Source organism: Penicillium pulvis, assembly GCF_028828015.1.
Source record: "Penicillium pulvis strain IBT 33274 chromosome Unknown contig_10_segment0_segment0, whole genome shotgun sequence".
Taxonomy (NCBI): domain Eukaryota; kingdom Fungi; phylum Ascomycota; class Eurotiomycetes; order Eurotiales; family Aspergillaceae; genus Penicillium; species Penicillium pulvis.
Window position 1 is genome coordinate 2347008 of NW_026643071.1, and position 12329 is coordinate 2359336.

Here is a 12329-nt window from a genome sequence, read left to right on the forward strand (position 1 = left end):
AGTCCTCAATGCGATTTATAGAGGGGCCGGAGTCATGCCAATATGGTGTAGAATAGAAAGAAAGCTTAGGAGTAATAATCACACATGTAAGTTTATATATCCTAATTCTCTAGCCTTCTGCTTGATTAAAATAGAGGAAAGTTAGGTTGGTAAAAGGGTGTGCATTTAGTAATATACCTAGGTATATTGTCCACCTGGTCGTGTAGTCCTTTGTACATATCTTGCTTATACTGGTGCCTCTTCAGGGCTCGACCTTGGAAGTATATATACATAGGTATGAGAATGTCAACGGATCAATCGATGCACCGACAATCGACCTGGGCATGAATCTTGAATATCTGCAACAATCCAGCCCGTTTTCTAGTTCTCAGTAACAGCAAAACAGTAGGTATCTCGCCACTTTAGTTTTGGCAACGGGAATGATCGCCCCGAGACAGCCCCGAGCCACAAGCCCCAGTATGACCTCAACTACTCCAGCAGTTTTAGCCACGCCCCACCATTGGTGGAGTGATCGGTGTAGGAGATGTACGTCTTTGGTTCAAGTGCACAGTAGCGACGGGGTCTGAGTGGTCTAAGTGAAGACTGTGTCGTATTGCAGCGGGCAACCCCATGTTTTACGACGCGCCCAGCATTGCACCGGAGGGTCTGTGTTGCCCGAGATTGTATGACCTCGTAATAAAGCTCCGAGTTGTGGAGAGCTTGCCACAACACATGTGATGGCCCCTCTTTTCAACATTCCCCTCTCTTTTGTACTCGTCTTCCCTTCTACTTTCTCTTCTTTCCAATTACACTTTGTGATATACTTGTATATCTCTGAACTTGAACCTTGGAACCAACGTCATTGACAGCATCGCGGGAGCCGAACAGTGAATTCCCCACTTCATACCCAAAAGCAAATCAGATCGAAGCTGCAGAGTCCTGGGAATTTCTAGCCAACGGCGTCTAGTGGATTCCTAAGGTTTAAGGCTCAACGACTAAAAGGGTCCAAAGATCCTCTTGACGTATCCTCAACATTTTGATCTATTCACTTCTTGATCTTGTTTATTCCACACAGTCCCATTGTTCATTTACTCAGAAATTAAGATAATTTTATATTACTGAGTACTTTGGTAAGCAACTCAAGGGGGCAACTGGTCTCTGCGGTGGAGTCGCCATCGAGAAATTTCGCTAATAGTTCTTCAGGCGTGTCTCACCACTCAATTTTCAGTCATTCCATCATTCCTGAAGAATTCCTCCTCTCAACGCTAGAAAGCTGCATACGGAATTCAAATACAACGGTCTCCGACCTTCGGAGGCTCTGATACCACCCAGGAACTTAAAGTTTACCAAACCTCCCTTTCCCCATTCGAACCGTCTTCCGTCACACGAACACCAATTTAGACCACCCGTACACGATGGTGGAACAACCTCGCATTCTGCGGCCACGCCCTCGTCGCGCATTCGAAATTCCTTCCAATGACTCCTCTGGCCCCCCGACACCCGCCGAACCCTCCAACCCAGACCTACTGAATCCCCTCGGTGTCAACCCCAACTTTCAGGAGTCAGCTTCCACAAGCGTGAGTCGCACTGGCTCAATTCTGAACCTGACATCCTCGACCCTCTACGGTATCTATCAGCCCACCGCATTCGATAGCCTGCGTGATGAGTCCAGCCCCTGGGGCACGGAGGCCAATTCTCCTGCAGCAGAGTTCCCACCAGAGCCGTCACAGAGTGAAGCTTTGAAATCTGCCATTGAGCCTCGCCCGTTTGCTTTGCGGCGCACACGCTCGCGACTCAGTCATGGAATGTTTCGGGGTGTCATCTTGCCGCAGGTGATGAGCAGTGCCTTGCTGTTCGGATTCGGCATTGTCTACGGGGTTATTACGGTGCATTTGCATGACAACCACTGGATTACACCTGTCAAGCTGGAGAATGTCCATTATTACGATTCGTGGCAGTACTTGGGCCTTTGGGGAATGGCGGGTATTGCGTTGGGCAATGTGCTCCCCTGGCTGGATAGCTGGCGGGATACAGAGTCGGTGCGCGAGGAGCAGTCGAAGCGCGCACGCAGTGTCGAGAGCGAGGATCGCACTCCTTCGTGGGTGGCTGTTGCTCGCAGTGTTGGTGCATTTGTTGGAATTGCTTTTGCCATGGTAAGTACTGTGCTACAAGACTCGTTTGTTTATTTTGACGGATGTTGATTTTTTTTTTTTCTGAAAATTTAGCGGCGCCTCCCCTGGGAATCTACGACTCAAGCCTCGCTCACCCTCGCCCTCGCAAACCCTGTCTTGTGGTACTTGATTGATCGCACCCAGACTGGTTTCTTGCTTGCCACTACTGTCGGCCTCGCTGGCATGAGCGTTGTCCTGGGCCTGAAGCCCGAACTCATCCCGGCATCCACTGGCCCATCGGTGGGCACTACTTTCCTCAACGGAACTGGATGGGAGAATTCATTGGGAGCAGGCATTACCCAGGAGAGCATTGCTGTCCGCACCTGGGTCGCTAGTGTGATTTTCTGCGCCTGCGTGTGTTTTGGCAACATTGGTCGCCAGCTCGCGATCGGAGCCACTGGCAGAGACGTCCTGAAGTCGTGAAGCAGATCAGGAAAACTTTGTTGACAGTTGCTAGCTTTTCCATCCGTTGAACAAAGTGCGCTTGTCTAAGGAAATACTTGCTATGTGAAAATGCTTATACAGAAAATTTCTTTCATATGGCACAAAGGCAAATAGAATTGTAATAGAAAATAGCTCGAATTATAATATTTATAATATATTCCACTCATACAGTCATCATGCCAGCATTAAGACAGATATTCTACGACCTCAAAAAAAAGGTCAAGAGTGTTGAGAGATTTGTAGAGTCGATCATTGCAGTTCCTTCCATGAGACCCGTAGGTCAGGCAGGCACTGCACCCAAGATCAACACTGTGCGTACACTCGGTCTCCATTCTTTATACGATTTCCATACTTCATGAGACGAATCCTCGTAGGAACGCTTTTGAAAGAAGGTGATTTTTTGCGTTGTTCATGAAGAAGAAAAGAAAAAGAAGAGGAAAGCGCGCGCGCAAAATTTGCTTTTGAAGTGCCCAGGGGTCACGTGATGACCAGCTACAATGAGTCAGCGTCTTCTCTGATTGGCTTTTGTCCAATACTGCTCGTGGAGCTTTTATTGCGTATATTACGTATCTATACGGGCGTACTGTAATTCGCCGTCCGATTGCGGCCATGAAAAAAGACCCCGCGGCGGGACAAATTGTTTCTTTTTTCCACCCTCGTTCAAGCTGTTATATACCTGTACGCTTGGATTTAGGTACGTGGGAACACATTTTCAAATAGATTGGATTGATTGGAAGCTTCATTGAAGTTTTATTGGAATTAGTCTTGCGTTTGCTGACCTTTCGTTTCTAGTGTCGACATCATGTCTCAAAAGTCCGGTAGGCGCTTGGCCTTGATACATTCCCCGGATTGAGGGTCTAGTGGCTGATTTTTTCAATTGCGCTTTGATATAGCTATTATCTCCGTCTATGACAAGACTGGACTGCTTGACCTTGCCAAGGGTCTGAACCAGCAGAATGTCCGTCTTCTTGCGTCTGGCGGTACCGCTAAGATGATTCGTGAGGCCGGATTCCCCGTTGAGTGAGTCCTTCCAGAGATGCTCCAAGATGAGCAATCAGTATAAATTGCATGACTCCAATACTAACGAATCTTCTATAGGGACGTCTCTGCCATCACTCACGCCCCCGAGATGCTCGGTGGCCGTGTCAAGACCCTCCACCCCGCTGTCCACGGTGGTATCCTTGCCCGTGACATCGAATCCGACGAGAAGGACCTCGCCGAGCAGAAGATCTCCAAGGTCGACTTTGTTGTCTGCAACCTGTACCCCTTCAAGGAGACCGTCGCCAAGGTCAACGTCACCATCGACGAGGCCGTTGAGGAGATTGATATCGGTGGTGTGACTCTGCTCCGCGCTGCGGCCAAGAACCACAAGCGCGTTACCATCCTGTCCGACCCCAAGGACTACTCCGAGTTCCTCCAGGAGCTCGCTGCTGGCCAGATCACTGAGGCCAGCCGCAAGCAGTACGCCCTGAAGGCCTTCGAGCAGACTGCCGACTACGACACTGCCATCTCTGCTTTCTTCCGCAAGGAGTACGCCGGCAGCGGTGTGCAGCAGCTTTCTTTGCGCTACGGCACCAACCCCCACCAGAAGCCCGCCTCTGCCTTCATGCCCCAGGGCAAGCTGCCCTTCAAGGTGCTGAACGGTTCCCCCGGCTACGTCAACCTTCTGGATGCCCTCAACGCCTGGCCTCTGGTTAAGGAGCTGAAGCAGGCTCTCGGCTTCCCCGCCGCCGCTAGCTTCAAGCACGTTTCCCCCGCCGGTGCTGCCATTGGTGTTCCCCTCACCGAGAAGGAGCGCAAGGTCTACATGGTCGACGACATCAAGGACATCGAGACCTCCGGTCTCGCCCAGGCTTACGCCCGTGCCCGTGGTGCCGACCGCATGTCCAGCTTCGGTGACATCCTCGCCCTGAGCGACATCGTCGATACCCCCACCGCCAAGATCATCTCCCGTGAGGTGTCCGACGGTGTTATCGCCGCTGGCTACGAGCCCGAGGCCCTCGCCATCCTCTCCAAGAAGAAGGGTGGCAAGTACCTCGTCCTCCAGATGGATGAGAACTACACCCCCTCCCCCGAGGAGACCCGCACCCTGTACGGTGTCCAGCTGACCCAGCACCGCAACGACGTCGTTATCTCGCCCAGCAAGACCTTCAACAACATCATCACCCCCAAGGAGCTCAAGGCCCTTCCCGAGGCTGCGCTCCGCGACTTGACCGTCGCCACCATTGCCCTCAAGTACACTCAGTCGAACTCCGTCTGCTACGCCTTGAACGGCCAGATCATCGGTCTCGGTGCTGGTCAGCAGAGCCGTATTCACTGCACCCGTCTTGCCGGTGACAAGGCCGACAACTGGTGGATGCGCTTCCACGACCGTGTCATCGGTATCAAGTGGAAGCAGGGCACCAAGCGTGCCGACAAGAGCAACGCCATTGACCTGCTCTGCTCCGGTCAGACTCCCCGCAGCGAGGCCGAGACCATTGAGTACGAGCGTGTCTTCGAGGAGGTTCCCGCTCCCTTCACCCAGGAGGAGCGTGAGGCCTGGCTGCAGAAGCTGGGTGAGGTCGCCGTCTCTTCCGACGCTTTCGTGAGTTTTCCATTTTCACTACCATCCTTGAATTTGAATTACTAACCACTTTATAGTTCCCCTTCATTGACAACGTCTTCCGCGCTGCCCGCTCCGGTGTCAAGTACATTGCCGCCCCCACTGGTAGCCAGAACGATACCCCCGTCTTCGAGACTGCCGAGAAGCTGGGTATTACCTTTGTTGAGCAGGGCGTCCGTCTGTTCCACCACTAGAGTGTTCTAGGATGGATAGAGGCGTCTGTACGGTATTTCGGGAGTTCAACACAAAAAGAGATATCTGGTTATGATGATGATAGCTTTCTTGTTTATGATTAAAATTTACATATGTTCTATATACTTGTTGATCTGTAAATGGAGTAGTCCTCGGTAGATGGTTGCTTATACGGACTAGCTTAGGAATGTACCTACGAACGTTCCTTTCCACAAAATAAGCGAATTGGATTATTGAGTCACGAAATCGTCACTGCCGTTGTTTGATTATGGAATCCATGCATATTTAGTTGGCTGCCGACCTTCCGCGTATTCCCTATTCTTTAGAAACCCACATAACCAAGATTGAGTCCTTACTCCCGTTCTCCCGTTTTGAATCCTAAATTTTGACAAACGTTGCAATGGATACACAAAGCCAGATCAGACGCTATGAGGCTGTCAAGCACCTCTATCAAAAATTCGGGAGGTCTATGCCCTGGTTTTTCTCCCTGGTGATCTCCAAGGCCTGGGAATTCAAGTCCTTTACCCCAACGTCTTGGATGATGGTGCCTTACAATTTGATTCATGTTTCTTTCGTCCTTACCCCGAAAGAGTCCTCCAAAAGTATCCACTAGACATTGTGCAGATGGCTGCTATAATTCCCCCCAAGACCATTCCCCAGCTGTCCGGTCGCCCCGAAGTCACTTCCATGATACAAATGGAAGAGGAAACAGGGATAAAGAACGAGGCTGCGAGAGCCACTTACAAGTCAGCTAATGGGCTTTATGGGCCGGACGAGTGGCAAGACCATGCTAGAAATACACATCGACATATCGAGGCCCATCTGAAGTGTTATCGAATCGGACTACCCGAAGGCTATTCTCTCTTCTCTCTTGGATCTATACATCGTCGTCGGTAAGTGTGCCCTTTCCTTATATCGGGGTTCTATTTAAGGTCTTGACTGTTACTAGGACAAAAGGCACGAGTGGTGATCCTCCAACAATCGAGGGAGGTAATCCTGAACGGGTTGAATGGCGTATCCACAATATCTTCGAGGATTGTAATGAGAGCCTACCTAACCCACATGCAATCATAACCCTTACCTCAGATGTTCCGGCAAACAACGCCAAGAACTGCCTTACTCTACATGAAATGCAAGCTATCCTGGGCATCATGGTTATCCGGACACTCCATAGACCATTCTGTAGCCATCCCCTACATCCGGTTAGTAATGAACATTTAACTTTATCACATCCAAGGCTTTACTGACGGTTTTTCTTTCTGTAGCTCTTGGTCCTTTCCTACACAGGAGAAAAGCACGGAAGAATAATTCAGGCTTCTTTACATGGACAGCATTTAGTTCTGCAATGTTCCCCACTATGGAGTTTTGCAGATGACAAAAAAGCACCGGTTGAACTTTTCTTGCGCTATATGATAAGCCAGCTAGCCGAAGTGGCTCGATGGGAGAAGCCAAATCCTGCAATTAATTCCCTGGTGGACCCTATTGCGACTATGCAGTTGAAATAGCCATCGACACTACGTCTTTTCACCTTGGGGTGACTGACTACTTCTGCTTGGCTTTGGGTAGGTGACAGGATTCTTGATTGCCTTTGCTGGTCAAAACTGCGGCATTTGACCAGCCCTTAACCCTCAATGTGTAGCATTGAATTCTCATAAGACCACATGAAATCAGGCACTAATGCAAATAACGTTACCACACTGAAGGCCAATAAAAAAAATATTTGAAAGTATTCATCGAAGTTGATCCCACTCACGTTAAATTGAGAGATCTACTCCCAAATAAAATTCCCAACCCCAAGAGCCTGATTCCACGCAATAGCAACATCCTCCGGTAAACCTTCCCAATCATTCGCATCCCCCGGCAACTCCTCCCTCTCCCTCTCACTCAACCCAAAGAACCACCCCTCCATCTTAACAAGCAACATCCTCGGCAACTCCCTCAACATCCATCCATTAGGATCCTTATAAGCACGCATCACATGAACAAGTAAAGCCGCAGCGGGCTTACCCCAAACATCTTCACCCGGATCCACACGACAGTATTTGCGTTCGAGCATTGTGTTTCCTTGACCAGGTGGGTGACCATCTTGTAGTTCGGCCGCGGTGCGTAGATCTAGGATTCTGTGGAGGGATGCACGGCTATTCCAGGGTGGGTTTGGGGTTGCCCAGTTTATGTGGCGTTCTAGTTGCCATGTCACTAGTTTTTTGGGATCGCGGGTGTCCCAGTTTGGGGATATGAGGAGGGATGTGTATTCGTCTTCTTCTTCGACTTCGTGTTTGGGTTTGGCTTTGCTTTTTCCTTTGTCTTTTGCGTTGGCTGTGAGGGAAGTAGAGGCTGAGGCTGAGGCTGAGGCTAAGGTTGAGGTCGAGAAAGGTGAAGTTGGATTTGAAAGAAGTTGTTTTTCTGCTAGAGCAGAGATCTGGGTATGCTTCAGGGCTATTCTCGTTTGGAACTTGTTGATGCGTTTGTTTTTGCGGACCTTGTAGCGGTCGAGTTTATGGGTTTCGCGGAGGATTTTGATGTCGAGATTTTGGATTGCGGTTTGGATTTTGTCGATTTCTTTTTCGATTGTTTCGTTTTGGAGGTCTGATTCCATTGCATTCATTGCGTTCGTTGGAGACATGATTATTGGTGAAATATTGGTTGTTGATAGTGGAGTGGTTGTTTGGTTGGAGATGGATGGTTGATGTGGATGGTTGATGTGGATGGTTTGTTGATGTTTTGAGGGAATGAGGTTTATATGGGAGTACTGTGTACTTACGTATGGAGATAATTTCTGACTGGAGAAAATGTTATACATAGAGTTATCAAGTGCCTCGATCCTGCTTCGACAAGTTTATGTTCGGTATCAAGTTGACCTTCTACTGTCTTGATCTGAAAAACTGGTGAAATGCTCAACTATGCTTCTTAACTATCGAAACCAAGATGAATGTAGCAATCAGAAGCAGCAATAGTCTATTGAAATGTTTCTGGTGGTTGGTCGGGGAAATGAGGTGCACAAATTGTAGATACATGCCTATAGTACCTTGTGGCCTTTGAAAGGAGCAGAAAACAGGAACTCGGGCCTGTTGCTTCCTGGAAGTTGAACAATCGGTATGTGGCTACTCCAATATATTCGATACTTGCTTGTAGTAAAGATAAAGTCTTGCCAGGAATCGAAACAGGGATCTTGCAATTACAACCATACAAAATTAAGGCTTAACGGCACTTTTTCATGGCGTTGAGGTACTTCTCCAAACATCAGCAATGTCCTCACCCTGGGATCCCAAAAGCCTCATCAATCAACCTTGAAACTTCTAATATAATCAAGCACGTCAAGCACCAACAATAACAAGTTGATGTTCTTTTCTAATTAACCAAAAAAAAAAAAATTATTCGAATGCTGTTTCGAATTGTTGTTCCAAAGATTAGTACCAGTCTTCCGTGAGCCATTCGCGCAGCCAGTGGCGCCCCCCTCTGTGTGCCAGAAGCTACCCCAACTGCCCACTGCCCCTACAGTGGACGCGGACTCTGACCTTGTACGTCTCATCCTGCCTTTCGGCTTGGATCTAGAGTCGGCCTAGGATTTTAAACCGGGAGACGGTTACCCTGCAGTTTGAACCTGCCGACTAACCCGCTGGGCCATGGGAGACTTGGTTAATATCTTTTCTTTCTTTTTTTAAGATAAGCGAACGAATGTAAGACTTCTTTCCCCTTCCCCCTTCCTTGCCCCTTTGTATTTTCTAGATGATCTTGCATACGGGATAGGTGTCGGATGGCGGCTCAAATGTTGGTGTCTTTGAGATATGTATGATCAGGACTTCTCTACTGTATTCAAATCTGAATCTGTATCTATATTATTGCTTTCCATCGTGCTCGAATTTCTCAGAAGGGATTGGTATGTTCCTTCAATGTGAGACATATCAATGTTAGACATATTGGAATTCTAGCTGCTACAATCAGCCTCTTGTGCTCGGCTATGTTCAAATAAGGTAATCTTCTGAATATGTGTGCTGCCTAATTCCACGTTTAAGAAGATCCTTGCAAATTTTGTCTCGCTCCTGCCTCATTTGGTCTCGAACCTCAATAGCCTGCATGAATGTCATTGAATCGTCCTTCCGTGTGTTTTCCATTGATGGTGATGTCTCGACCCAGCTTCGGTCCTGGGGGGGGCACATTCTGAGTTGAGCAAATTCGATAATGCGGGTCTACCAGCCACAAAGTCGCAAATCGAAGGTACCCTGGCCGCAATGGATCTGCGAGACTCAAAGGCTCGGCCTTAGACCGCAGTGTATTCGGCCAAGCAAGAAACTGCCCATTCTGTGAAATCGGGATAGACCCCATGGTCTGTAGAGCATCCGGGTAGCAAGGATGATCGTCATCGCATGACCACTCAGGAACATCAAAAAGCCGATCCATGGCCGTATATTCCGAAATGTTGAAATCATAGCTATCGATCAGCGTCTCTTGTTGGAATGAAACCTTTGCATCTTTGATATTGTCCATATCTAAGTAACATACGGCTGCAGAAACGATATGATCATTGAGGATACCAGCGACGTTGTGATAGGAATCACCACCATACAAAGGCTTTTCTGCGGTGAGCTCAATAGCTGACACTCGAACTATGATCTGTAGGCCCTCAAATTGATCTTGCAGAGATATCGAGTAGTACTGGTGATCTGGATCTGGAATTGAAAGAGTTTCAGGCTTATCAGGGTCACTCCACTTAGGGTCACTCCATTTGGGCATGATCGCGTGGCCTGTATTTTCACCAGTCTTCCATTCATCGTATGTGAAGGATATTCCCGGCTCAACACCTTTCACGGAATACAACCGGTTATACTTCGCGATGATCAATTTTTCCAGCTCTTCAGAAGAGTTCCATTGCCATGGCTGCATACTAGCGAGAATATCATGATACCCAGTATCGGGCCATATGCGGTCCCGCTTCTCAGGCTCAGGGAGATCAAGATATTCTCTTACTCGTGATCGAACGTCAGGCCATTCTTCTTCTGAGATGGGCGGTGTTCGTTTGTTCCTGGCGTTGTTCAGGAGATAGTATAACTTAGGATACCAAACACTACCTTCCACTTGGAAGTCATAGGTTCTGATTCGAATTGGTGTCCGACCTTGATCTCCACGGATAAGCATTTCGTTCCACGGTTGGATGGCGGCCGAAATAAGCCCTTCGAGCGCTTTATATATGCGCCTTTCCTTTGGATGCACACCATTGATATATGAGGTAATTTTAGCTCCTCCTTGCTTATTCAGAGAAACCTCACAGGGAAGATATTGAAAGGTAGTGGACCAGTATTTTCGCTTTCCAACATACCGGCTATCCTTTCGGGCTCTTCTTTTTCTCTCTTCGAGATGCATCTCTTCCTGTTTGTCGTGTGGTTTCTCAGGAATTGGGGCAATCTGGGACTGCGATAGTCTCCAGGACTCAGGTCTCTCCATATCAACTTTGCCCCCGGCGGTAAGGACTTGAGTGCGCCCGTAAATGAGAGGATACATAAAAGGGTCAACCACAACTCGAACCAGACTCTCAGAATCACTCATATGAGAATCACCCGATGTAAAAGACGAAACAGATCTCGACTCCGAAAAAAGCGGCGACATCGATTCGCGAAGCTCTTTGAGAAGATGGTCATGAACTTGAGATTTGATGACTCGCGAGTCTGCATCAAACACTGCAACATAGCCTGTGCGTTTGAAATCAGACGCTTTATCTCGCAACTCCTTTACACACCACTGCCATGAGGGTTCATCGAGATCAAAGACCGAAACGGCGTGCTGATGCCATTCTTCCAGTGTCTGCGGATCTTCGTGCTTGTTTCCCCAGTCTGGCTGTTCCGTGACATACAATATAAACTGCAGCATGCAAAGCTCTCTTAGAAATAACTGGGGAGTTTGTCTCCAATCGACAATTCCATGGGCAAAGCGATTATCTTTTGAATGCTCATAGAATATAGGTACACCACTGAAACCAGGGACTCGCAAGGGGCCGGTGCCGCTGTTGTCCAACTCAATATGTGCAGGGCTCATCTTTATCATCCCCGAGTAACAGCGAGATGAAGAGAAAGACAATTGGGTTGTTCTAGCTCGACCAAGTAGTTGAGGATGAAAACGGATCCGTTGGAAGACGGTGATCATTCCGAAAGAGTGATAGGTATCAATATGAGCATACTGCTATGAGAGTTCGGAAGCGGCGGAAACGAGAGAGGGAGGAGGAGACAAAGTGAGAGCTGTAAGAGTCTAAGTCTAAAGGGGGATTACTCGGATCGAGTAGGCCAAGCGAGTGGTAATTCTAATACAGGGCCTGTACAGGACCCTTGGGATCTCCCGGTCTTGGCGTAGACGCTAACTGTATCTATGGCTTACTTAGCAAGGCACTAACTAATCCCGTTCTCTTATATAACCTTCTAGACTAGATTAAACTATTCTTTAATGATCTTTAGATCCTCGTATTTAGCGCGTTCATAATTATAATATCTTAAATATCGTATATAGATTTCTAGGTGCCATTTAATATAGTTCGAGAACTAGTTAACACAAACGGTCTAAATCGGGGTTATTCCACGCGTTACGAGTAAAAGATTAGCCATATCTTATACTTACTCGGGTCGGGGTGCCGCTCCACGTATATCTATAGAGATTATCTATTTCTTTAATGAATTCTCCTCGATTTCGGTCAATTTGAACGAATTTGCGCGTAATTCGACGCGGTTTTGAGTCTTTGACGTCCGTTGATACGTGCTTATAAAGTCGTACGTGGGATATCATATATCTTTGCTGCTTCGCGAATTGACAATTTTTCTTGCTTTTTGATAGCTTGGATAGCAAGCAAGATACGTCCTTCTTGTTCTATCAATTTCTGACGCTTTTGGGAGCGAATTGGTGGCATGGTGGCTGGTTGAAGATAGATAGTTAGATTAATTGACGCGTTTTGGTTGGGGTGG

General features: G+C 47.9%; 6 protein-coding genes across 6 annotated transcripts; 3 read left to right on the forward strand and 3 right to left on the reverse strand.

Moving 5' to 3' along the window:
• Window positions 1–1394: 1394 nt before the first annotated feature.
• Window positions 1395–2573, forward strand: N7503_000899 (INSIG family protein; the record flags this gene model as incomplete). The annotated part of the gene is made up of 2 exons (XM_057060460.1): window positions 1395–2132; window positions 2205–2573. The coding sequence occupies 2 exons, from the start codon at window positions 1395–1397 to the stop codon at window positions 2571–2573; spliced, it is 1107 nt and encodes a 368-aa protein (XP_056927383.1).
• Window positions 2574–3396: 823 nt separating this feature from the next.
• N7503_000900 (phosphoribosylaminoimidazolecarboxamide formyltransferase/IMP cyclohydrolase) lies at window positions 3397–5390 on the forward strand (the record flags this gene model as incomplete). The annotated part of the gene is made up of 4 exons (XM_057060461.1): window positions 3397–3412; window positions 3488–3614; window positions 3693–5178; window positions 5235–5390. 4 exons carry the CDS (start codon window positions 3397–3399, stop codon window positions 5388–5390), a joined length of 1785 nt encoding a protein of 594 aa, XP_056927384.1.
• A 398-nt stretch (window positions 5391–5788) lies between these two features.
• N7503_000901 (uncharacterized protein) lies at window positions 5789–6893 on the forward strand (the record flags this gene model as incomplete). Its single annotated transcript, XM_057060462.1, is given in 4 exon segments — window positions 5789–5990; window positions 6002–6281; window positions 6338–6590; window positions 6654–6893. The coding sequence occupies 4 exon segments, from the start codon at window positions 5789–5791 to the stop codon at window positions 6891–6893; spliced, it is 975 nt and encodes a 324-aa protein (XP_056927385.1).
• Window positions 6894–7156: 263 nt separating this feature from the next.
• On the reverse strand, window positions 7157–7993 carry N7503_000902 (uncharacterized protein; the record flags this gene model as incomplete). The annotated part of the gene is made up of 1 exon (XM_057060463.1): window positions 7157–7993. The coding sequence occupies one exon, from the start codon at window positions 7991–7993 to the stop codon at window positions 7157–7159; it is 837 nt and encodes a 278-aa protein (XP_056927386.1).
• Window positions 7994–9450: 1457 nt separating this feature from the next.
• N7503_000903 (DUF4246 domain-containing protein) lies at window positions 9451–11415 on the reverse strand (the record flags this gene model as incomplete). Its single annotated transcript, XM_057060464.1, has 1 exon — window positions 9451–11415. The coding sequence occupies one exon, from the start codon at window positions 11413–11415 to the stop codon at window positions 9451–9453; it is 1965 nt and encodes a 654-aa protein (XP_056927387.1).
• A 227-nt stretch (window positions 11416–11642) lies between these two features.
• On the reverse strand, window positions 11643–12153 carry N7503_000904 (uncharacterized protein; the record flags this gene model as incomplete). The annotated part of the gene is made up of 3 exons (XM_057060465.1): window positions 11643–11730; window positions 11809–11912; window positions 11989–12153. The coding sequence occupies 3 exons, from the start codon at window positions 12151–12153 to the stop codon at window positions 11643–11645; spliced, it is 357 nt and encodes a 118-aa protein (XP_056927388.1).
• Between the last annotated feature and the right edge of the window lie 176 nt (window positions 12154–12329).